At 42.5% G+C, this 18829-nt stretch overlaps 2 protein-coding genes across 4 annotated transcripts in view; one reads left to right on the top strand and one right to left on the bottom strand.

Moving 5' to 3' along the window:
* The window catches only part of LOC310714701 (putative ATP-dependent RNA helicase DDX60), a 44819-nt gene extending 43744 nt beyond the window's left edge, over positions 1-1075 (bottom strand). Inside the window, exon 1 of one of the 2 annotated variants that reach the window (XM_083520199.1) lies at positions 755-1075. In XM_083520199.1, the coding sequence (XP_083376325.1) occupies positions 755-867 (113 nt within the window). In that variant the 5' untranslated portion in view covers positions 868-1075. Of the gene's footprint in view, positions 1-722 lie in introns of both variants that reach the window. The other variant, XM_083520200.1, reaches the window with a different exon arrangement.
* Positions 1076-14398: 13323 nt separating this feature from the next.
* The window catches only part of PALLD (palladin, cytoskeletal associated protein), a 210439-nt gene continuing 206008 nt past the window's right edge, over positions 14399-18829 (top strand). The window contains exon 1 of one of the 2 annotated variants that reach the window (XM_083520209.1): positions 14399-14565. The gene's annotated coding sequence lies outside the window, so the exon portion shown is untranslated. The remainder of the gene's footprint in view (positions 14566-18829) is intronic. The other variant, XM_083520213.1, reaches the window with a different exon arrangement.

Consider the following 18829-nt stretch of genomic DNA (forward strand, 5'->3'; position numbering starts at 1 on the left):
TTGCTCGGTCCCAGCTCCTGCCAACCTAGCAGTTCGAAAGCACATCAAAGTGCAAGTAGATAAATAGGTGCTGCTCCAGCGGGAAGGTAAACAGCTTTTCCGTGCACTGCTCTGGTTCGCCAGAAGTGGCTTAGTCATGCTGGCCACATGACCTGGAAGCTGTACGCCGGCTCCCTCAGCCAATAAAGTGAGATGAGCGCAGAACTGGAGCTAATGGTCAGGGGTCCCTTTACCTTTATCAGTGAGCAAACAGCAATCTTATTTTCAGTTCCTTTGGTGGCTGAAACAGATCTATTGTGTGGATCTGATCCTAAATATATATCCTAAGCAGATGAGCGTAGATCACAAAGATCTGGTGTCCACCCACTTCCAATCCATTTCGAAGTTCACCCTGACACTAGCTTTCAGCCTTGCAGGGTTCAAGCCAGCCTGAAAAATTACAGCCTCCCTCACTGGAAGAGCCCTGTTCCCCATCACCAAGGGAAGCAGGTAGCTCGCTCTGTTACTCTGAACTAGGCCAGGCTCTCTGCACATGCTCAAAGACACAATCACCCTCCTAAGCTGCCTAAGCAATAGCAATGTCGTTCTGCGCAAAGCTCCAGGGCGCAAACTCTTGTCTAGCCTTCACATTAAGCATGGGGACCTTCTCCACTGGTGCTCAAGGCTCCTTTCGTGCCTCCCCTTTCCAAATACCCCGACAAGCCCGCACACGCAACACACACCCTTCCACTGAAAACCTCCCGCCCTCTTTTACTTCTTTTCTGCGCCGGAGAAAGGGAGATGAGCGCACGCCTCTTCTCTCCTCCGCGACGCGCGCCTGGTCTGGAAGATGCGCGATCCGGGACGCGGCGAGTTCCGTTTAAGCATCGCGAAGTCAGCGGCGCTGTCCAACCAGGAAAGCGCCAGCTGTTCCTTTAAGTTTCGTTTTCGTTTCCTGCTGCCCGCGATTAAGTTTTGTTTCTGGCGGAGCCTATATTTAGAACCTCTCCCCACGTGGATCAGATTGTTCAACGGCACAGGCCACGCCCCAGATAAGACGCCGTGGTGGAGCACGTCGATGCAACAAGGTTATAAAACGATCGCTGTTTCCTTATGGTCCTACAAGTACAATGAACGGAGAGGGGCGGGGTGAGGATTGAGTCAGCTGTGCACAAGCTAAACCCACCTTTGACGGTGACATTTGTGCAAGTTATTTCCACGTCACTAGAGATTGAGGACCTTGCGTTTTACAGCGCCTTTGCAGATTAGGCACTATAAAGCCTAACCACATTCGACTCTGTGTATACAGGCAGGCTCAGTCTCTCCGAAAAGAGGCTTGAATGTGGCAGGGGGCTTAATTCCTCCCCATGCGTTCACAGGGCATAGCTGGAAGAGGGTCCCAGACCCACTTTTTATTGCACATTCGTGAAGTTTTGTGGTGCAGGAAGAGTCGCATGCTATTGGGCCTTCAATATTGCTTGTGCCTGCAAAAATGTTTGGGGGCGGTCACACGGCTTCACTGATCAGCGCGTTCCCCTGATGAAATCCTGTGCCCTTTTTTGTACCGCAAATGTGGTTTGTTTTTGTCCTGATTTTGTTGCGTCGTCCAGCCAGCAATAATGTAGTTACCATTGGGATGCATCGCAGAACAACTAATAAAGCAGAACAAATCCATCACTAATGCACTTTTGTTATAAAAAAAATAATAAATAAAAACCACTGGTCTGCAGCAGCCCCATGTGGAAAGGGTTACAATTATTGTGGAAAGGTTTTTTTTTTTTCATAATTGACCTAAAATGTTTTTTGTGTATCTTGACTATTTTCTGATCTGCAGTCTTGCAGGGGGTGTGTGTGTGTCTTCCAACGCTCTTGATTCTGCGATCTGTGACATCAAACACTCCCAAAACAGACTTCCAAAATGCTTCTGAGTTCTCCAGGTTTCAGAGCCAAAGGATAACAGCATAGGCTGGATCTGAGCAGGAAACAGGAATTAGATCAATCTCATTCATGATAAAAATTTCATTATTTCTAACGTTATGGTTGCTCCAGAGTCCTGTGATGACTGATTCAGCTGCGCGAGGAGGTAACTTTACCAAGCGGGGCGGGGTGTTGTGTTGGATCCGCATTTAAGTTCCCATTCTCAGCAAACAGTCCTAAGCCGTGGTTCATATGCACTCGCCAGCTAAGTGGTTATGGTTTTCGTATTAGTATTGGTTAAAAAAAAATGTAAAAAAGAGGCAGGCTCCAGGGGGCGCTAGTGCGCTGCTGCTTCTTCAACGACGGGGATTAGAAACGGGGGGAGTTTTCGCCGGAAGCTGCCTGAGTAATTAATCCGACGTGTTTTGAGTGCACGCGGGAGTCACGTGGAAGAAAGTGGGGGGGCTTCCTACAGAGTAGCACTTCATTCTAAGCTACCCAAATTGCGGGAAAACTGGAAACCCGAAGCAGCTTGCTATATAAGAGGCGGGGAAAAGGGGAGTCACAGCGAGGCATCCCTGACAGAAAGCGCATGAGGAAGAAAGAGGTTTCCATGGAGCACCAGCGGTTTCCGCAGCAAGCTGTCAGAAAAGGGGAATTGCGAGGTGTTGCAGGGACTCCAGGGAATGTGAAGGGGGTCCTTTAGTCCAACCCCTTCCGAGAGACGGGAGGGCTCTCTTTCCACACGTTCACCTGCATTCACACCACACGTAGACCGCAAAGCACACACGTCGGAATTCACATTATCCAGAAATATTTCGGAAGAAAATGGCGTCAAGCCAAAAAAAGGGAAGGGAAAAAGAACAGCTTAGTGAAATCCACCGTTAGGCAGGGGGACAGAGCTGAGGAGCTCTTGCGGACAGTAAACACCTGCTGCTGCTGCTGCACTTCAGCTTTTCTTGCAAATACATCGTTAACCCAAGTCACAGTTCAAAGGAAACAGTTGTCTTAATTAAGCACACAAGTAATAATATGGGCTTGCTCACCTTACTCTGTACAATTTTAAAAGATGGGCCGTTTCAAGACTTCTGGGCATTAGCAAAGGCATGAAGGGCTCTGGTTCAGTGGTGGAGAGGAGACCATATTTTGCAGGCAGAAGGTCCCAGGTTCAGTCCCTGGCATCTCCAGGTAGGGTATGTTTGTTTATAAATATATAGAGACCACTATTTATATAAACAACAATTGTATGTAAAACAATATGAAAATGTGAGCATATAAAACTGTTGTGGCAATGTGTGTTCTTTATTGCCTGGGATAGAAACGTTTTCAGCAGGCATTTAAAAGTTAGAACAGAAAGCACCTGCTGAATGTCTATTGGCAGCGGATTCCACAAGGCATCTTCCGGTGTTCCTCTGACTGCACAAAAGTTAGTCCCATTGAGCTGCAATCCTTATACTCACCTGGGAATAAATCCAATTGAACTCAGATGGGTTTGCTTCTATAGGGTTGCAGAGTTATATTTTCAGCTTGTAAAAAGTTCATATATACTGCTGTTACAAACACTCTTTCTGCTGCAGTGAGGTTTTGCTGTCCATTTTCATTGTCATCGCCACCTCAGTGAAAGAGAAGTAATTTGCCTTTGACCTGACACCATAAGGGATCCTCCACGACCTCTATTCAGCATTCATCCTGATTTGATTACACAAACCTTAACTTACTTAGTGGTTAGACTATACAACTTTTAGAATGCATCTGAAGGCAGCCCTATATAGGGAAGTTTTTAATATTTTATGTTTTATTACGATATTGTATCTGTTGAAAGCTGCCCAGAGTGACTGGAGCAACCCAATTCGCTGGGTGAGGTACAAATAAAACAACAACAACAATGTCCTGCCATTACTGAGCATTCATTTTGATTTGTTTATGGGGCATCCATCCATCCATCCTTCATTCATATTTATTTCCTTGCTGGAAACATCTTCCTGTTGTCTTGTTCACCTCACAACTTTTCAATGCTTTTACTGGCACTTGCCAAACCACCAAAAAATGTTGGTTTGTAGCAGTAGGGCAGTTAAATCCACTTTAACTGTGCGAACTCAAAGTTCCAGTATGCATTTGGAATCCTTCCCACAAAATACTGACGGTCTCAGTCATTATCATCGTAACTGAAATGACATATAAGGAGGCCTGGAAGCCTTCTGCCATCACCTTCTGGAGCACCTGTCTATTAGCCAATCAAATAAGAAAGGGGGGGGAAGCCTGAGGACTCTCCAACTCTGTGGAAATTCTTTCCAAAAATAGTCCTGAGTCACCAAGTGCCTTCCAGACATTTCCCTCAGCGTTTGCACACTCTCTTGCTCCCATCCTCGCCTTGTGCCAGAGTTCCCTTTATCTGTTTGTTTTTGTGGCATTTTATCAGTCAGACGCTATGCGGGTTAAAGGCTGGTTAAATATTGAGTACTTTGGCACATTCCCACAGCAGAAATTGCTCCCTTGTTTCCCCACAGAGCGCAGCCCACATCCGTTTACACTGTCATCTTTGTTTAGCGTGCACACACACACACACACAGCTTCTGTCATCGGTATGCAGCTGTCCGCATTTGTCTAATGCCAACTGCCTTTCATACTTGCAAGGTAGAAATCCTGATCGGCAGGCTCACTGGCACACACAAGTGGTTGGTAGGAAGAAAATGAAATCACTTATCGTCTTCCTTCTTCATAATAGGGAAATTCGAGGAAGTGTCTTTTTAAATAGTCACCCCGTTCCGTAATAAACTCGCACGAGATAAAACTCCCTTTCAGATTTAATCATATAGTAAACCGCATTTGGAACAAATGTTAGGGCTTGCACCCCGCCTTCGTTATTCCCACCTCACAACTCACTGTTGCTATAAAGAAATACAGGTAATTAGGGTGACCCTATTAGACAAAATGAGGTGCTCCCTGCCATTCCTTCTGAGCCTGTCATCTGTTGTGTGTGGCACGTGGCCTTTCTTGCCTGGTGTCCTGGGGCAGGGGCAGGGGGTTAAAAATGCTGTCCTATCCCCAAGGCTGAAGTGAGAGTCAACTGCCAGCCAATCGGTTTCCGTTCATAGAAGTGGGGTACCGCCTTGTTCTTCCTCTCTGGGAGCAAAATGTTTGGGGCAGGTCCTGTTTCAAATCAAGGGAATTCATTTCCAACACATATATTTAAAGTAACCCTTGCCCCTCAAAGAATCCTGGGACTTGTAGTTTATAACCCTAATACAGCTATAGTTCCCAGCACCCTGCAAAAAACTACAGTTCCCAGGATTGTGGGTGAGGTGTGTGCTTTAAATATGCTTAAAATGTATGGTACATGAGCAAAGTGGAACTTAGGAAACTGCCATATACTGAGTCAGACCATTGGTTCATCTAGCACAGTCTACACACAGACTGGGAGTAGTTCTCTAGGATTTCAGACAGAGGCCTTCCCAGCTGTACGCGGAGATGTGTTCAGTCTGAGATCTCTTGCATGCAAAGCATAGTAATGCTGTACAGACATCAACATTTCCAAGAAAGTTGAAGCTATGACTTCCCAGACGTATTTAATGCTTCCAGTAGAAAATGGGCAAATCCTAGATCCATGCAGAAAGGGATATGAGACCCCCGGGTGTAGGGCGGGATATAAATTCAATAAATAAATAAATAAAATATATATTCAAACACGTTGCTGCAGCCTCTTTTGCCGGCACAGGCACATAATGAAGGGAGGGCCTCAAGAATGACACAGGAGACTGTTGTTGGGTTGAATTAGGCCACTACATTTTTGATTACAGGAAAGAGTAGGTTTGGCTAAGGAATTGGGCTTGCCTGCTACCTGGGTGCTTTTTTCTGGGGGCGGAGGATGCAGGGGTACACATACCCCTAAACATTTTGTGAATCTAAGTATGGCCTCATTGAGGGGACAGTATTTCAATATGAGTAGGAAAAGGAGAGTACCCTGTCAGGGAACTGCCATCGGAAGGACGGGAGGTGGAAGGGCTCACACAGGTTGGGAGAGACTCAGCAGCTGAAGAGGGAACCAGCAGGGGGAGAGGAGGTGATCCGAGGGAAAGTGAGCAGGAGGGATGGCTCAGAGACACTTCCAGCGAAAACAGTGGGGAGGTTTCAGGACCTCCTGTAGGGACACCCACTCCTCGCCGGAAACTGTCACGCAGAGAGTCCAGAAGACGTGTTTCCGTTAAGGAGCTTTTATGTTGGAAGAGATTCCGAAAGCAACCACTGTCGGAATCTGCCAGCGACTGACGGAGCCATGCTTAAGGGGCTCCGTTACAGACAGAGGCTTGTGGACTTGACCAAACTCTGAGGGACTTGGATTTTACGCACAAGCAGCTCATCATCCCATCACATACCCCTAAACATTTAATATTTTTTTAAAGAAAAAAGCACTGTACCTGATAGAAACCTGGTGGGGTCAAACCTGTGCTGGGGAGTCATCCCCAACATAGATTGGATGCCATGACACCACACAGGCCACCATTGGGATAGGTGTATTGGCTCATTGGTCCACCAGTGGACTCCCGGACAGAACCACCATTCCTGGATCCCTCTAACAGGGTACCCCAGTGACTAAGGATGCAGCCCCATGCCTAATCTGCCAAAGTTGGGATGGTTGCTACAAGGTAGGCGAAAACCTACAAGCTGGCCAATTTGCTTGCAGGAGAAAATTCCTCCCTGGCCCCCAAAATACATCAACTGAATTAACCATAACAAGGTCCATAAGCAATGTGCCCACTTCCCCACTCTGAACAGGCCCCTGAAGACTGGGGGGGGGGTGGAAAATCCCATGATGATTGGGCAAGAGGGCAGCCGACACCTGACCGCCCCCTTAAATAGGCTAGGGATGGACTGCTTGCAGCCCCAAGCCCCAGCCTCTGATTGGCTGAGCGGGCACTGCCCACCCTTACCTGAGGGTCCGTCATGGCCTGAGGTGGGCAGTGCCAGCCACCCCTCCCCCGGCCTCACCTGGAAATTTGGCAGCCTCCCTGAACTTGCCACGCCATGCAGCAATGGCCGCCCACCAGGAGTTCCAGGTGAGCAGATATTATCCTGCGCAGTGCACATTATCATTTCCCAAAACGTATATTGCCCTTCCTGAATCAGGCAGACTGCTGATTTTCCTCAGCATGTTAGAACTTTGTACACGTGGTCTTTAGTGAGCTATGGCACCACCAGCAATTTTTTTTCACAAAACCAGAGTTGAAGCAAGCAATGAAAGAATTCTGTCATGTGCTGGTTTCTCTTCGATGCATATGCATTAAATCATGCCATCCTAGATTGTTATGTTTCCCCCAAAGACATAATGTGTCTTTCCTCCACACATAGAGCCTGAGACTATTGTTCTCAAGGTCATAGGTTCAAGCCCTACATTGGGCAAAAGATTCTTGCATTGCAGAGGTTGGACTAGATGACCCTCGTGGTCCCTTCCAACTCTATGGTTCTATTATTCTCTCCACTCCAAAGCTGAACCATTGAAAAAGATTGTTTATGAAATATTTTATTTTAGAAGGATGAATAAAATGTTGAAGAGATGGTGCTCATCAAACACTTATTCTCTTAAAATGCTTTATGAAGAGTGTAATAGGAAGAGGGGTTTCTTAATGCAAGATTGCATACAGTATCAAATCATTACAATTCCTGTATACTTGAGGGCAAGCAGTACTGTACAGCTCTCAAATGCAAGAGCAACATGCTTGTCTGCTTCCAAGAGATGCTTCCATTTTCATACGGAAGAAGGATTCTATGTCTTCTTTGCTTTTGCGTTTCCTCTTTCAATATAGAGTAGGTGTTTTAATTTAGTACATTTGTAATTGTTGCATGAACAAACCATATTTTAAAACTTAATATATCAAATATTATAATTGTATGGACAAACCAAGTTATACATAATATATTTGATGTTCCTGGAGTAACAATGTCCTGTTTTCCAAGTTCCCCCCAAAATTAACACCCTCCCCTGGCAAAAAAGAGCAGGTTTTTCCCATGGCTTCAAGATTTCCATCTCTAATTATACTACAAATTCCTATGCAGCAGCCTGGCCTTGGCAACTGTGAGCTTACTCACCGTCTTTTCCTCTGTTCCTGGGATTGGAGAAAGTTTTCCCCACAGTGATGATGAGGACTGGCAGCTTACTCTGTTTTTAAAATGAAATTTAATCTCTGTGGAATGTTCTCCGTGTGCTGAGTATGAACACATGTGGGATTCACTTGTGGTTTATAGTCTTTTAGAGTCTATCAGAAAATAAACCCTAAATTGAATCTTACAGAGCCAGAAAATGTTGACTTGAAAAATTAGGACTGTCTTCTTTTCTATCTCTGATATGAAATGTTTTTGGTTGGGGTTTTTTTAGGGAACAGTATCTCCCCACAGCTCTGGAATATACTGCATATACGTACACAAAGCTTTGACTGATGGAGAATCCAAAAGAGTCACCCTCTGCTCTTAACACTATTTTGCTATGAGGGACTTTTGCATAGCCTCCGTGGTATCACTTTCACCTCCCTGTCCAGGAAGTTCCTTGGATTTCAATGGCAAAGGAACTTTATAGCTCAGCTGTAGTTCGTGCTTCTTCACCTTATATCTAAATCCTGCAAGCTCCACTTTGCTTTTTAACTGTCAAGGGATGTTAAATCATTAGAGGAATAAATCCTAATTCCATACATGAGCCATCTGGGCTCTCATGGAAACCCACTAATGGTAAAGCCATTTTCCAGCACCGCAGCCACGTGCCCATGAATTTTATTTTGCCTTTGTGCCCCCCACCCCCAGTGTAGCCTTAGATTAAGCATATTCAAATTGAAGGTGCTGCAATATTTACACCAACTTGACAGGAATAAGTGCAAATTTGGCAGAGCTATATGATGTAACATATTTCTTCAGTCCCTATGTTATATATGTACAGTAGTTAAAAAATGTCATTGGTTGTTATTTTTTCCACCCCCCTTTTTTGAAAGAAACTTCTTTGACCAAGCTGCTTAGGAAAGAGATAGAGCAATCTGCTGTATCAGCTATATGTAGGCTATATGCTTGCACTGTGTTGACCAGTCTCTATTTTGAATGTAAAATCTTCATCTTTCTTGCTGTAATTGCATTAAGTTACAAATTTATGGATTTCAGACTTGAGTATGTATCTAAACCACTGAAAGCTTATTTGATCACCCAAGTGTGCCTTCCTCCAGTACTGGCTCACTGTTAAAATTCTGAAGTGTCCTAAGCTATGTTGAACAAGTGACAACGGGGGGGGGGGGGTAGAGAGAGAAGAAAAATAGGAAGATCACAGGGAAAATGAGAAAGAATGACAGCAAGGGTATGTCTAACTACACAGTAGCTTTACACTGCTTCTGTACTAGTTTAAGCCTCATGGCTTCTACTACAAAAAATCCAGGAATGGTAGCTTGATGTGGCTCCTTAGAATTTGGTGTTGGAGATCTGCAAGCCACACTCACAGAACAGCAATTCCCAGGGTTATATAGGAAGCAGTGCTGTATCAAAACTGTCCTCCAAGTTCTTAGAAGTTTTCTTCCTCTACAGAAAAGTCCATTTTCTGCCTCATTCTCAGGGGACTTTAAAATCATCTCTGAAGACATTGTGTTAGATGACTGCCTAAACACATGGTTTCTGCATTTCTTTCCTTTGATATTTACATTGTACAACATGGAATATGTGTTTTTCTTTTGTATGTTCTGTTTGCATATTTGTTTATGTTCCTGGTTGTTGCCTGCTAAATAAATATTAAAAGTAATAAAAATAGTTAAAAATAATTACTTTCGAATTTCTTTAGAAATTTTGAGAAAGCCTTACGTTTGTGGATTTTCTTTCCAATAAACAAATCTCTGCAGCCTCCCTACTTCCTGAACTGAAAAGGCCCTATGGGAAGTGTTTCCTAGTAATGTCTTTCCCTGGGCTTTAAGTGAAGCATGAGTATCTGGGAAGGCTACATACATACCCTGAGGAGATGATTTGTGGAATGAAAGGAGGCATATTCACAAACACGACTTGGCTACTTCAAAAGTAAGAATGACCACCAAAAAGAAACCCTGCAGCCCTCCCATGAGAAGTTTGCCCCTTTCTTTACTCCCCTTTGATGATTTACTGATGCAATTTCCTTTCTCATTAATTGATGGAGAATAGTCAGAAGAAAGATGATATTTTTGGCACAGCACTGGGAGGAAGTTGCTTTCTAGCAGGTCCAGTTATTTGTCCATCTGTCTTCTGCTCAGACTGGCACTGGCTTTCCAGGGTTCGAGGCAGGGGTCTTTCACATCATCTGCTACCTGATCTTAGAGGCTGGAGGCTAAAAATGTCACGGATTTAATTATGTGAAGCATGTAGTCTACCACTGAGCTATGGTGATTCCCGCAGGTTTCCTGGGGGGAAGGAATGATGCTTAAACAACTATGTGTCTAGTACATAAAGATAAATTTAGAGGAAGACAGAGGTAAGGACAAAAAAGAGCCAAGGATGCTCTATTTGTTAGGATAGTGCTCTAAAGTTTTAAACTTCAAGCGTTTTCTGTTGAAAGTCGCTTTGGGACGCTTTTTTTGACCAAAAGTTAACTCATCAATAATTTTGTAAATAAAGTAACAGTGCAATCCTATACAAGTAGTTTAATGGGACTTACTCTCTCTGTTCTAGCCATCATTGCCAAACAAAGAACTCAAAAGCCCACTCAGGTTTCCGCCAAAGGCTTTAATGTGTAAATTAGATTGTTACTTAGGCAAGGGACAGGTTACATTTTTTAAATTTATTTTTCAGATTGAAGCTATTTTAACCAGGGCTGTATTTATAAAGTTGGAACTGGATATGGAACAACTGATTGGTTCAAAATTGGGAAAGGAGTACGACAAGGCTGTATATTGTTTCTCTGCTTATTTAATTTATATGCAGAATACATGATGTGAAAATGAATCCCAAATCGGAATTATGATTGCCAGAAGAAATATCAACAACCTCAGATATGCAAATGACACAACTTTGATGGCAGAAAGTGAGGAGGAATTAAAGAACCTCTTAATTAGGGTGAAAGAGGAGAGTGCAAAATATGGTCTGAAGCTCAACATCAAAAAAGCTAAGATCATGGCCACTGGTCCCATCACCTCCTGGCAAATAGAAGGGGGGGGGGGAATGGAGGCAGCGAGAGATTTTACTTTCTTGGGCTCCATGAACACTGCAGATGGTGACAGCAGTCACAAAATTAAAAGACGCCTGCTTCTTGGGAGAAAAGTGATGACAAACCTTGATAGCATCTTAAAAAACAGAGACACCGCCTTACCGAAAAAGGTCCAAATAGTTAAAGCTATAGTTTTCACAGTAGTGATGTATGGAAGTGAGAGCTGGACCATAAAGAAGGCTGATCGCCAAAGAATTGATGCTTTTGAATTATGGTGCTGGAGGGAGACTCTTGAGAGTCCCATGGACTGCAAGAAGATCAAACCTATCCATGCTGGGGGGCCACTAGGGGGTGCATCGGAAGATGGCTGACAATAACATCTCTCCGACCCACACAAGGTAATTTGGAGGCTATGATGGGAGTAATTAGCCTCCCAACCCCCCCCCCCGGATGGTGGGGGGGACTGCCCTTGCCTGCTGTGCCCTATACCACCCCCGAATTTGCGGGGATGGGGGCACTAGGCACAAAGCCCTCCTGTGGGATTTCGGCGCTCCTGGACGCCGTCCCTGATCCGCGCCACTAGCTGCAAGAACTTCAAAAGAAACAATTTGGATGAAGGAATGCACATATTTCAAGGAAGGAGGGGGAGTAAAGACTGCTAACAGAAGAGATCTCTGATAGGAACAAGAAGAAATCATGAGAAGATACGCCAAGATTCGGTATGGCAAATGACTGATGGGGGAGGGGGAAAAACTTTCCTTTCTTTCCTTATGTGATTAAACAAGATTCCCCTCCCCTCACAAGTCAGAAATGTCGTTTTAAGGATTTAAGCTGTGGATTTAAGGCTGTGTGGAGATAAACTTTCGAACCAAAGCATGTTTTAAGAAGAGCGTGGAATGTATAAGAGCTTTGGAATGACGCAGTTAAAAATGCCGTCGCCATATTGGGAAGTTCTGTCGGAGGTCTTGAGTCTGGGAGGAGAAATAGAGAAATAGAGCTGTTTTTATATTGTGGGTGAAACTCCTCAGAGGACTTAAGAGCGACAGTTTTGCGAGATTAATGATGGAAAGAGCGATGTTATCTATGAAGGCGATGATATATGGAAACCATCTCGATTTAAGGATTGGAAGAACGGGAAAATTCACACAGGATTATTATTGGTTTTTATCGACTTAAGGAGACTTTCAGAAGAGATCATAAAGAAAAAAGAGAAAATATATGAACAAGATGTGATGTGGAAACAGTAAGATAAAACTGGATAGAATTATGAACTCTGTTTGGACTGATTTGGACTGATTTGGACTGATTTGGACATTAACGCAGTAACAAGAAGATGATCAGAATCCCCCTTCGGATTTTGAAATATGGTTTCCCCCAACAAAATTTAAAATTCGGCTTTGTAATTCGGAATTTATGTGATGTGATTTAATTTGATTTGATTGGCTGGTTAATGAAAATTATTTTTTAAACAACCTATCCATGCTGAAGGAAATCAGCCCTGAGTGCTCACTGGAAGGACAGATCCTGAAGCTAAGGCTCCAATACTTTGGCCACCTCATGAGAAGAGAAGACTTCCTGTAAAAGACCCTGATGCTGGGAAAGATTGAGGGCACAAGGAGAAGGGGACGACAGAGGACGAGATGGTTGGACAGTATTCTCGAAGCTACTAACATGAGTTTGACCAAACTGCGGGAAGCAGTGGATGACAGGAGTGCCTGGCGTGCTCTGATCCATGAGGTCACAAAGAGTTGGACATGACTAAACAGAGCAAAGTATTTATAAAACAGGGAGTACAAGACCCTGGCTTAGAGTCTGTTCATGTATATATACAGCACTAGTGTCATCTATTAATCCCCACCTCACAATTTTACCAGTTAAAGGAACTTTTCTCAGATGCATGGGCTAGGGGGCATGTTTTTGGTAATATACAAGCAGCGGCTATTTTACACATGATCCGGAAGTGACCCAGAAATGTGGCAGGGCAGAACAGGGTGGAGCAAGATTATGCACACTGCACAGATGCACACGAGAATCAGAAACAAAACCCCCATGCAAAATGGTCTCCGCCTGTACATACATACGTACTTTTCTTTGTATTCTACCTTTCCATAGTTAAAACCATGCTCAATGCAGCTGACTTGAAAAAATACATAATTACAAACATAACAAAGTGGTCATAAAAAATACATAAAACATTAAAAAAATACACAAGCAAATTAAACAATTTCAACATAAATCTTAATAAGATCTAAAATGTAGATGCAAAAAATAATAATATCAAAAGCAGCAACAATGTCCCCCAGCAAAAGTACCTAAATAATACCCCAGCTCAAGAGTCTGTTTAGCATTCTCAGCTTTTGTAGCTGCAGTTAGTCAGGGCCCCAGCTTCCCAGGCCAGGTGCAAGGCAGGGAGCAGGTCTTCCAGGTCTCTGGCGCTTCAGCAGCCTCAGTTTTCGTAGGCATTGGTTTTGACAATGATGCTTGCACTAAGTGATATAAATTAATATCCATTTCCACTTCCCCTACCTCCAAGAAAAGTTTGAGAACTGCTGCTAGAATGTAAAATGCAAATGTAGTAGCATATGTAGCACACATTGCATCATCCCCCCCCCAAAAAAAGGTTAAAAATCATGTTGCTGACTAACTAAGAAAAATAAGCATCATTCATTCCTAAGCACCTATCTCAGGGGTCAGCAAACTTTTTCAGCAGGGGGCCGGTCCACTGTCCCTCAGACCTTGTGGGGGGCTGGACTATATGCCCCACAAATAACTCAGAGATGCATTTTAAATAAAAGCACACATTCTACTCAAGTCAAAACACCAGACAGGCCCCACAAATAACCCAGAGATGCATTTTAAATAAAAGGACGCATTCTACTCATGTAAAAACACGCTGATTCCTCGACTGTCCGTGGGCTGGATTTAGAAGGTGATTGGGCCAGATCTGGCCCCCGGGCCTTAGTTTGCCTACCCATGACCTATCTGAATACTGTGTGTGTAAGCATTGCAACAGGACAATCTGATAGCAAAAAAGTACTGGACTAATTTACACCTAGTTACCAAAAGCGTGCTTTGAAGTAAAGCAGAAAACTTTTCTATGGAAATTTATTTTGTATCACTCAACCCCTACAGAATTCTTCAGGCTAGCTGTTACAAAGTTACGGGGGGAAACTTCCAGCATTGGTATAAAGAACAATACTAGACTGCTTTTTGTAATCTCCAACAACTCCTTGGATATATAAGCACGAAGCACACACAGACGTTGCTCATTCATCTTGGCCCAATGTTCGTTCTGCTGGAATTCCAGATAGTGGCAGTCCTGCTGAAACATGAGTTCAGTTACCAAATATAGTTGAGTGGGAAGGAATTACATAGTCAGAGAAGACAGATGTAACTCAGAGGCCACAGTCACCTCGATACTGTGGACCAAGCAATCCTGAATGAATAGCTAAAGCAACTTCCAGCTTTCTTAGACAAAAGGAGGAAGAGCTTCCATGCTTGAAATTTATTCTATATGAAATTCTTCACACTGACTTAAGGTTTGTAAGATCCTTTTGGGTTCTTTATTAAATTCTGCTTAATTTTGTCCATGTATGAATGTTATATTTCATTCGCTACATATAAAGAGATTTCATTGACTATTGCCATGCTTTCTGGTTGCATAATGTTTTTGAAAGCACTTGATTTTAATTTTTAAAGAAACTCATTATAGACATAATTAATTGCTTGTGTTTTTGTCCTGTGCATTTCCTTTTCCTGATCGCACTAGAAAATCAGATCTTGAACATTATTTTTAACAGTGCTAAACATATTCTGATTTAGATTCATTATATGAATTATCAGTGCCTTTCAAACAATAACTTATAATGTTTAAGTAAGCATATTTATAACTGATGGTCTAAAGTTTCTGTGATTTTTTCTATTGCTGTTTGTAGAATATCACATTTAGGCCTGAGAATATTGTTTTAAAAAATCAAGAAATGCATGAAATAACAGGCTAGCTACATGTACTTTTCATCTCTTTTTCCAAACTGTACAGTACATTGTTTTACCATCGCCAATAAGCTCATTAGAGAGATGAGGAAAGCATTTATAAATATGCTGCTGTCTAATCAGAAGAGTCTAGAAATAGCTCATAGCCTAGTTCTAATTATGATCATGTATGCTATTTGATAGGGTTCAAGTGTTATTTTAACTAGAATAGATATGACTTAAAGACGCAGAGTCCTGGCAAAGGAAAAGTGGATTTCCTGGATAACATTGCAGAGCTATACATTCTGGCCATGATGCAGCATTGAATGAAGCGCTTAATCCCACCGAAATAAATTGGGTAGGTTGGCAAACCTTAATTCAAAGCACGCAGACTTGAAGGCTTACTGTTAGAGATGTGAAGCCTTTTTACAGGCAATCAAAATAAATGGACAAAAGTTCAGAAGAGCCAAATAATTGTGGTGCCCTGTAGGGAACTTGGCATTTTGTTCACAAACGAAGAAATGTTGCACCTTCTAGTAATCTAGTTACATTGCCAGGTGCCAACATATTTGCTTCGGTATCTATTTTAGGCACTTGCGATCAGATTAGCTGGCTGTTCTGGATGTGAATTTTTATCCTTTCTTTGTGTATGGACTATCTGAGAATGAATGGGTAAGACACATTTTCGCCAGGTTTGCTTTATTGTTCAGTGGATTGCAAAATGGACGTAAACCAATTCCAGTGGGTCTGGAGCACCCCTAACTTCCCCATTGTTGAATGCATTGTCCCACATGGAATAATTTGCCTCATTGCAATTCACTTTTCTGTGCCCATTCACTGTTGAATGGAAGGAGAGCTGTCACTGCTTGCATGCACTGGAGCCTTGTAAAGATCTTGCTCACTTGCCACTATGATGGAAAAACTAATGCCAACAGGATGCCAAGCATCATATTTAATAAAAATTTGAAAAATAACACACATTTATTAAGAAATATATACCATGTATAACTATTATTTAAAATTGGGGGTGTTTCTTTTTTAAAAAAATAGAGGAGTATTAAAAACATTTAAAATAAAAACTTTGGGCGTGATCCAGCCAACGCTAACTGCTCATGTATCCCACTGATTTTAATTACAGAGTTACAGGTGAGCTGGGCTCCATACAGTTAAGTTAAACTTACTCCTACAATGCCAACACATTGAGTGTGGACATCTGAACAGAGGAAGTCTCACTATCAGATATGTGCACAGAGATCTATGTAAGCAGGTTTCCCTCTCCAGTGTCCAGACATGAGTGTTTAATACATGGATGTTGGAAGGCAGGGCTATTCACAATATCAGGGATAGGGCCAGTGGTCTGGGGCAACTTTCCTTTAATTGCATGGCGGCCTCATCATGCATATACCACATGACAAGGGCTAAAATATATTCCACTGAAATCTATGGGACTTCAAAGGACTTGCCTTGGGCTGGATTATTTCCTTAATAAGCATATGAAACATATAATTTCCAAGTTTAGCCCTGATTCTCTGGCACTTATCCAGAAGCCTTGACAGCTGATCCCCTGGACCAGTGGTTCCCAACCTTTTTGGTACGGTGACACATTATTTTATTGGGCCTTAGGTCTTTGGCAGCCATTTTTACTGCAAGATTGCCTATTATATAACACTTGTTTGAGGCATCCAATAAAAAAATGAACAAACACGCATATTAATGTGGAATTTGTTGAAATGCCTTTAGTATTTACCAAGTTATTTACTGTTTTGTGTGCAGATTGGTGTGCATCTGCCTGCAGGATATCGCTTCCTAAATTAACAAAATTATTCTAAAAACATGGTTGCACAAGCCATATTAATGAACTATGAATATTTTAAATAGTTTTATTCATAATACAGTTTATTTTGTCAAGTGTCAGTAGATACCTCAGCTTACATTTTGTCAACAAGTAGATCAAAGCAGGGATTGATATTTGTCAGATATAGTCTGAAATAATTACTGATACAGAAGGTAAATATATTATTTCTTATTTTAACTAAGCATATCACTCTGGCTTAGCCATTAACTTAACCTGGCAGGAGATCCATCAACAGTATGACACAAGGTGCTCATCTAGTAAGCTGTTTTGAGTGGCTATTACAGCTCACCTCTGTTGTACAGGCTCTGTTGTGGGGCAAATCACCAGATTTGCTTCCAGCTGTCAGAAAGCCTTTCCCAAGTGTTAAAAGTCTTGAGCCTTTCTGTTGTTCAGTTACAAGCATTATAATATACCACAAGCTGTAAGAGGTATTCATCATACCAGTTAAGGATTAAAAGCAAAAATATTGTTTTGGTTTACTTATAAAGCCTGCAACCCATTTGTTTAAGGTTTGTGACCCACTTGCAGATCATAAAATATAGAGTTAAAGAGTTGGAAGAGTTGTCTAGTACAACCCTCTGCAATGCAGGAATCACAGCTTAAGAACCCCTGACAGATGGCCATCCAACCTCTGCTTAAAAACATCAAATGAAGGAGCAGCCACCACCTTCTAAAGTAGTCTATTCCACTGTCGAATAGCTCATGAGCAAGAGGTTAGGATAGGTTCAACCCAAAGTTCTAGTCCAGGCTTCCTCAAACTCGGCCCTCCAAAGGTTTTTGGCCTACAACTCCCATGATCCCTAGCTAGCAGGAGCAGTGGTCAGGGATGATGGGAATTGTAGTCTCAAAACATCTGGAGGGCCAAGTTTGAGGAAACCTGTTTTAGTCAGACGTCAATGTGCACACTGATGAGTTAGCTCCCATCTATGCAGGCTTCTGCATTCACTTCAGTATCAGGGCAGGTGAGTGTCCGCAAAGCGATACATAATGCTCATACCCATTCAAAATAAATGGGGAAGCCTTTGCATATGTTGAAACTTTGTCGGTATTCAACCTCCCTCATGGGCTCTGTATTAAACTGGAAATGTGTGTTTAATCTCTCACGTTCTTTTCTAAAGTTCTTAAACTGTGATTCGGACAACTGTGTTCAGATTTAAAGCTTTTTAAGGTTACCAGATGTCCCCATTTCCCGGGGACAGTCCCCGAATTTACAAATCAGTCCCCATACAAAATCAATTGAAGTTGAAAAGTGTTCCCGGATTCACTGAAAAAAAATCTGGTAACCGTCTTTTTGGGTAACTCATTGTTGCATGTAGTTGTTACAGAAATTGGATTAAAAGGGAAGCAGAGAGCCCAGAAAAAACAAAATGCAGATTCGTTGCCTGAGAGATTCAGGTGCTAAAATCTCATGGCAAAGAGCTCAGCTTCCTAATAGTTTTCTTTTTTGCTCGGTTACACAGTGATATGGCACTGAGAAAGAAAAGAGATATTAAGAGATGCCCAGGCTAGTCCAAGGATTCAAGCACTCTGCCAATGAGTTAAGAGTTTCATGCAAGATAAGCCCCAGAGGAGCTGCTAAATGTAACAGGAGCTTACACAAGTCAATGTAAAATACATCCGATTGCATCTTATGACTGTCAGCCAGGTCATACATCTCTTACGGAAGAAAAGTAGTATGGCATATGGTGATATGCAGCTTTGAAAAACGAAGTGGAAGAATCAGTGCTGTCTTGCTAAACCAGCTTGGTCCGTCACTAGGCTGGCTGTTAATTTAGATCTAAACGCCTGCCTTCAAACAGAAATGCCATTATGCATTCATTTACGGTAGCTTTTGGTCTACCCACATTTCCAGATGAAATTTTTCCATTTCCTTTGCAAAGCCCTGAATGCTTTTAATATACTTCTAAAATATATAACAATGTGTGTCGAACAAAGCTTTTCTCTCTTTTTCTAGTCCTTGAGAAGTGGATAAAATG

Source organism: Podarcis liolepis (assembly GCF_965112155.1).
Source record: "Podarcis liolepis genome assembly, chromosome: 9".
NCBI lineage: Eukaryota > Metazoa > Chordata > Lepidosauria > Squamata > Lacertidae > Podarcis > Podarcis liolepis.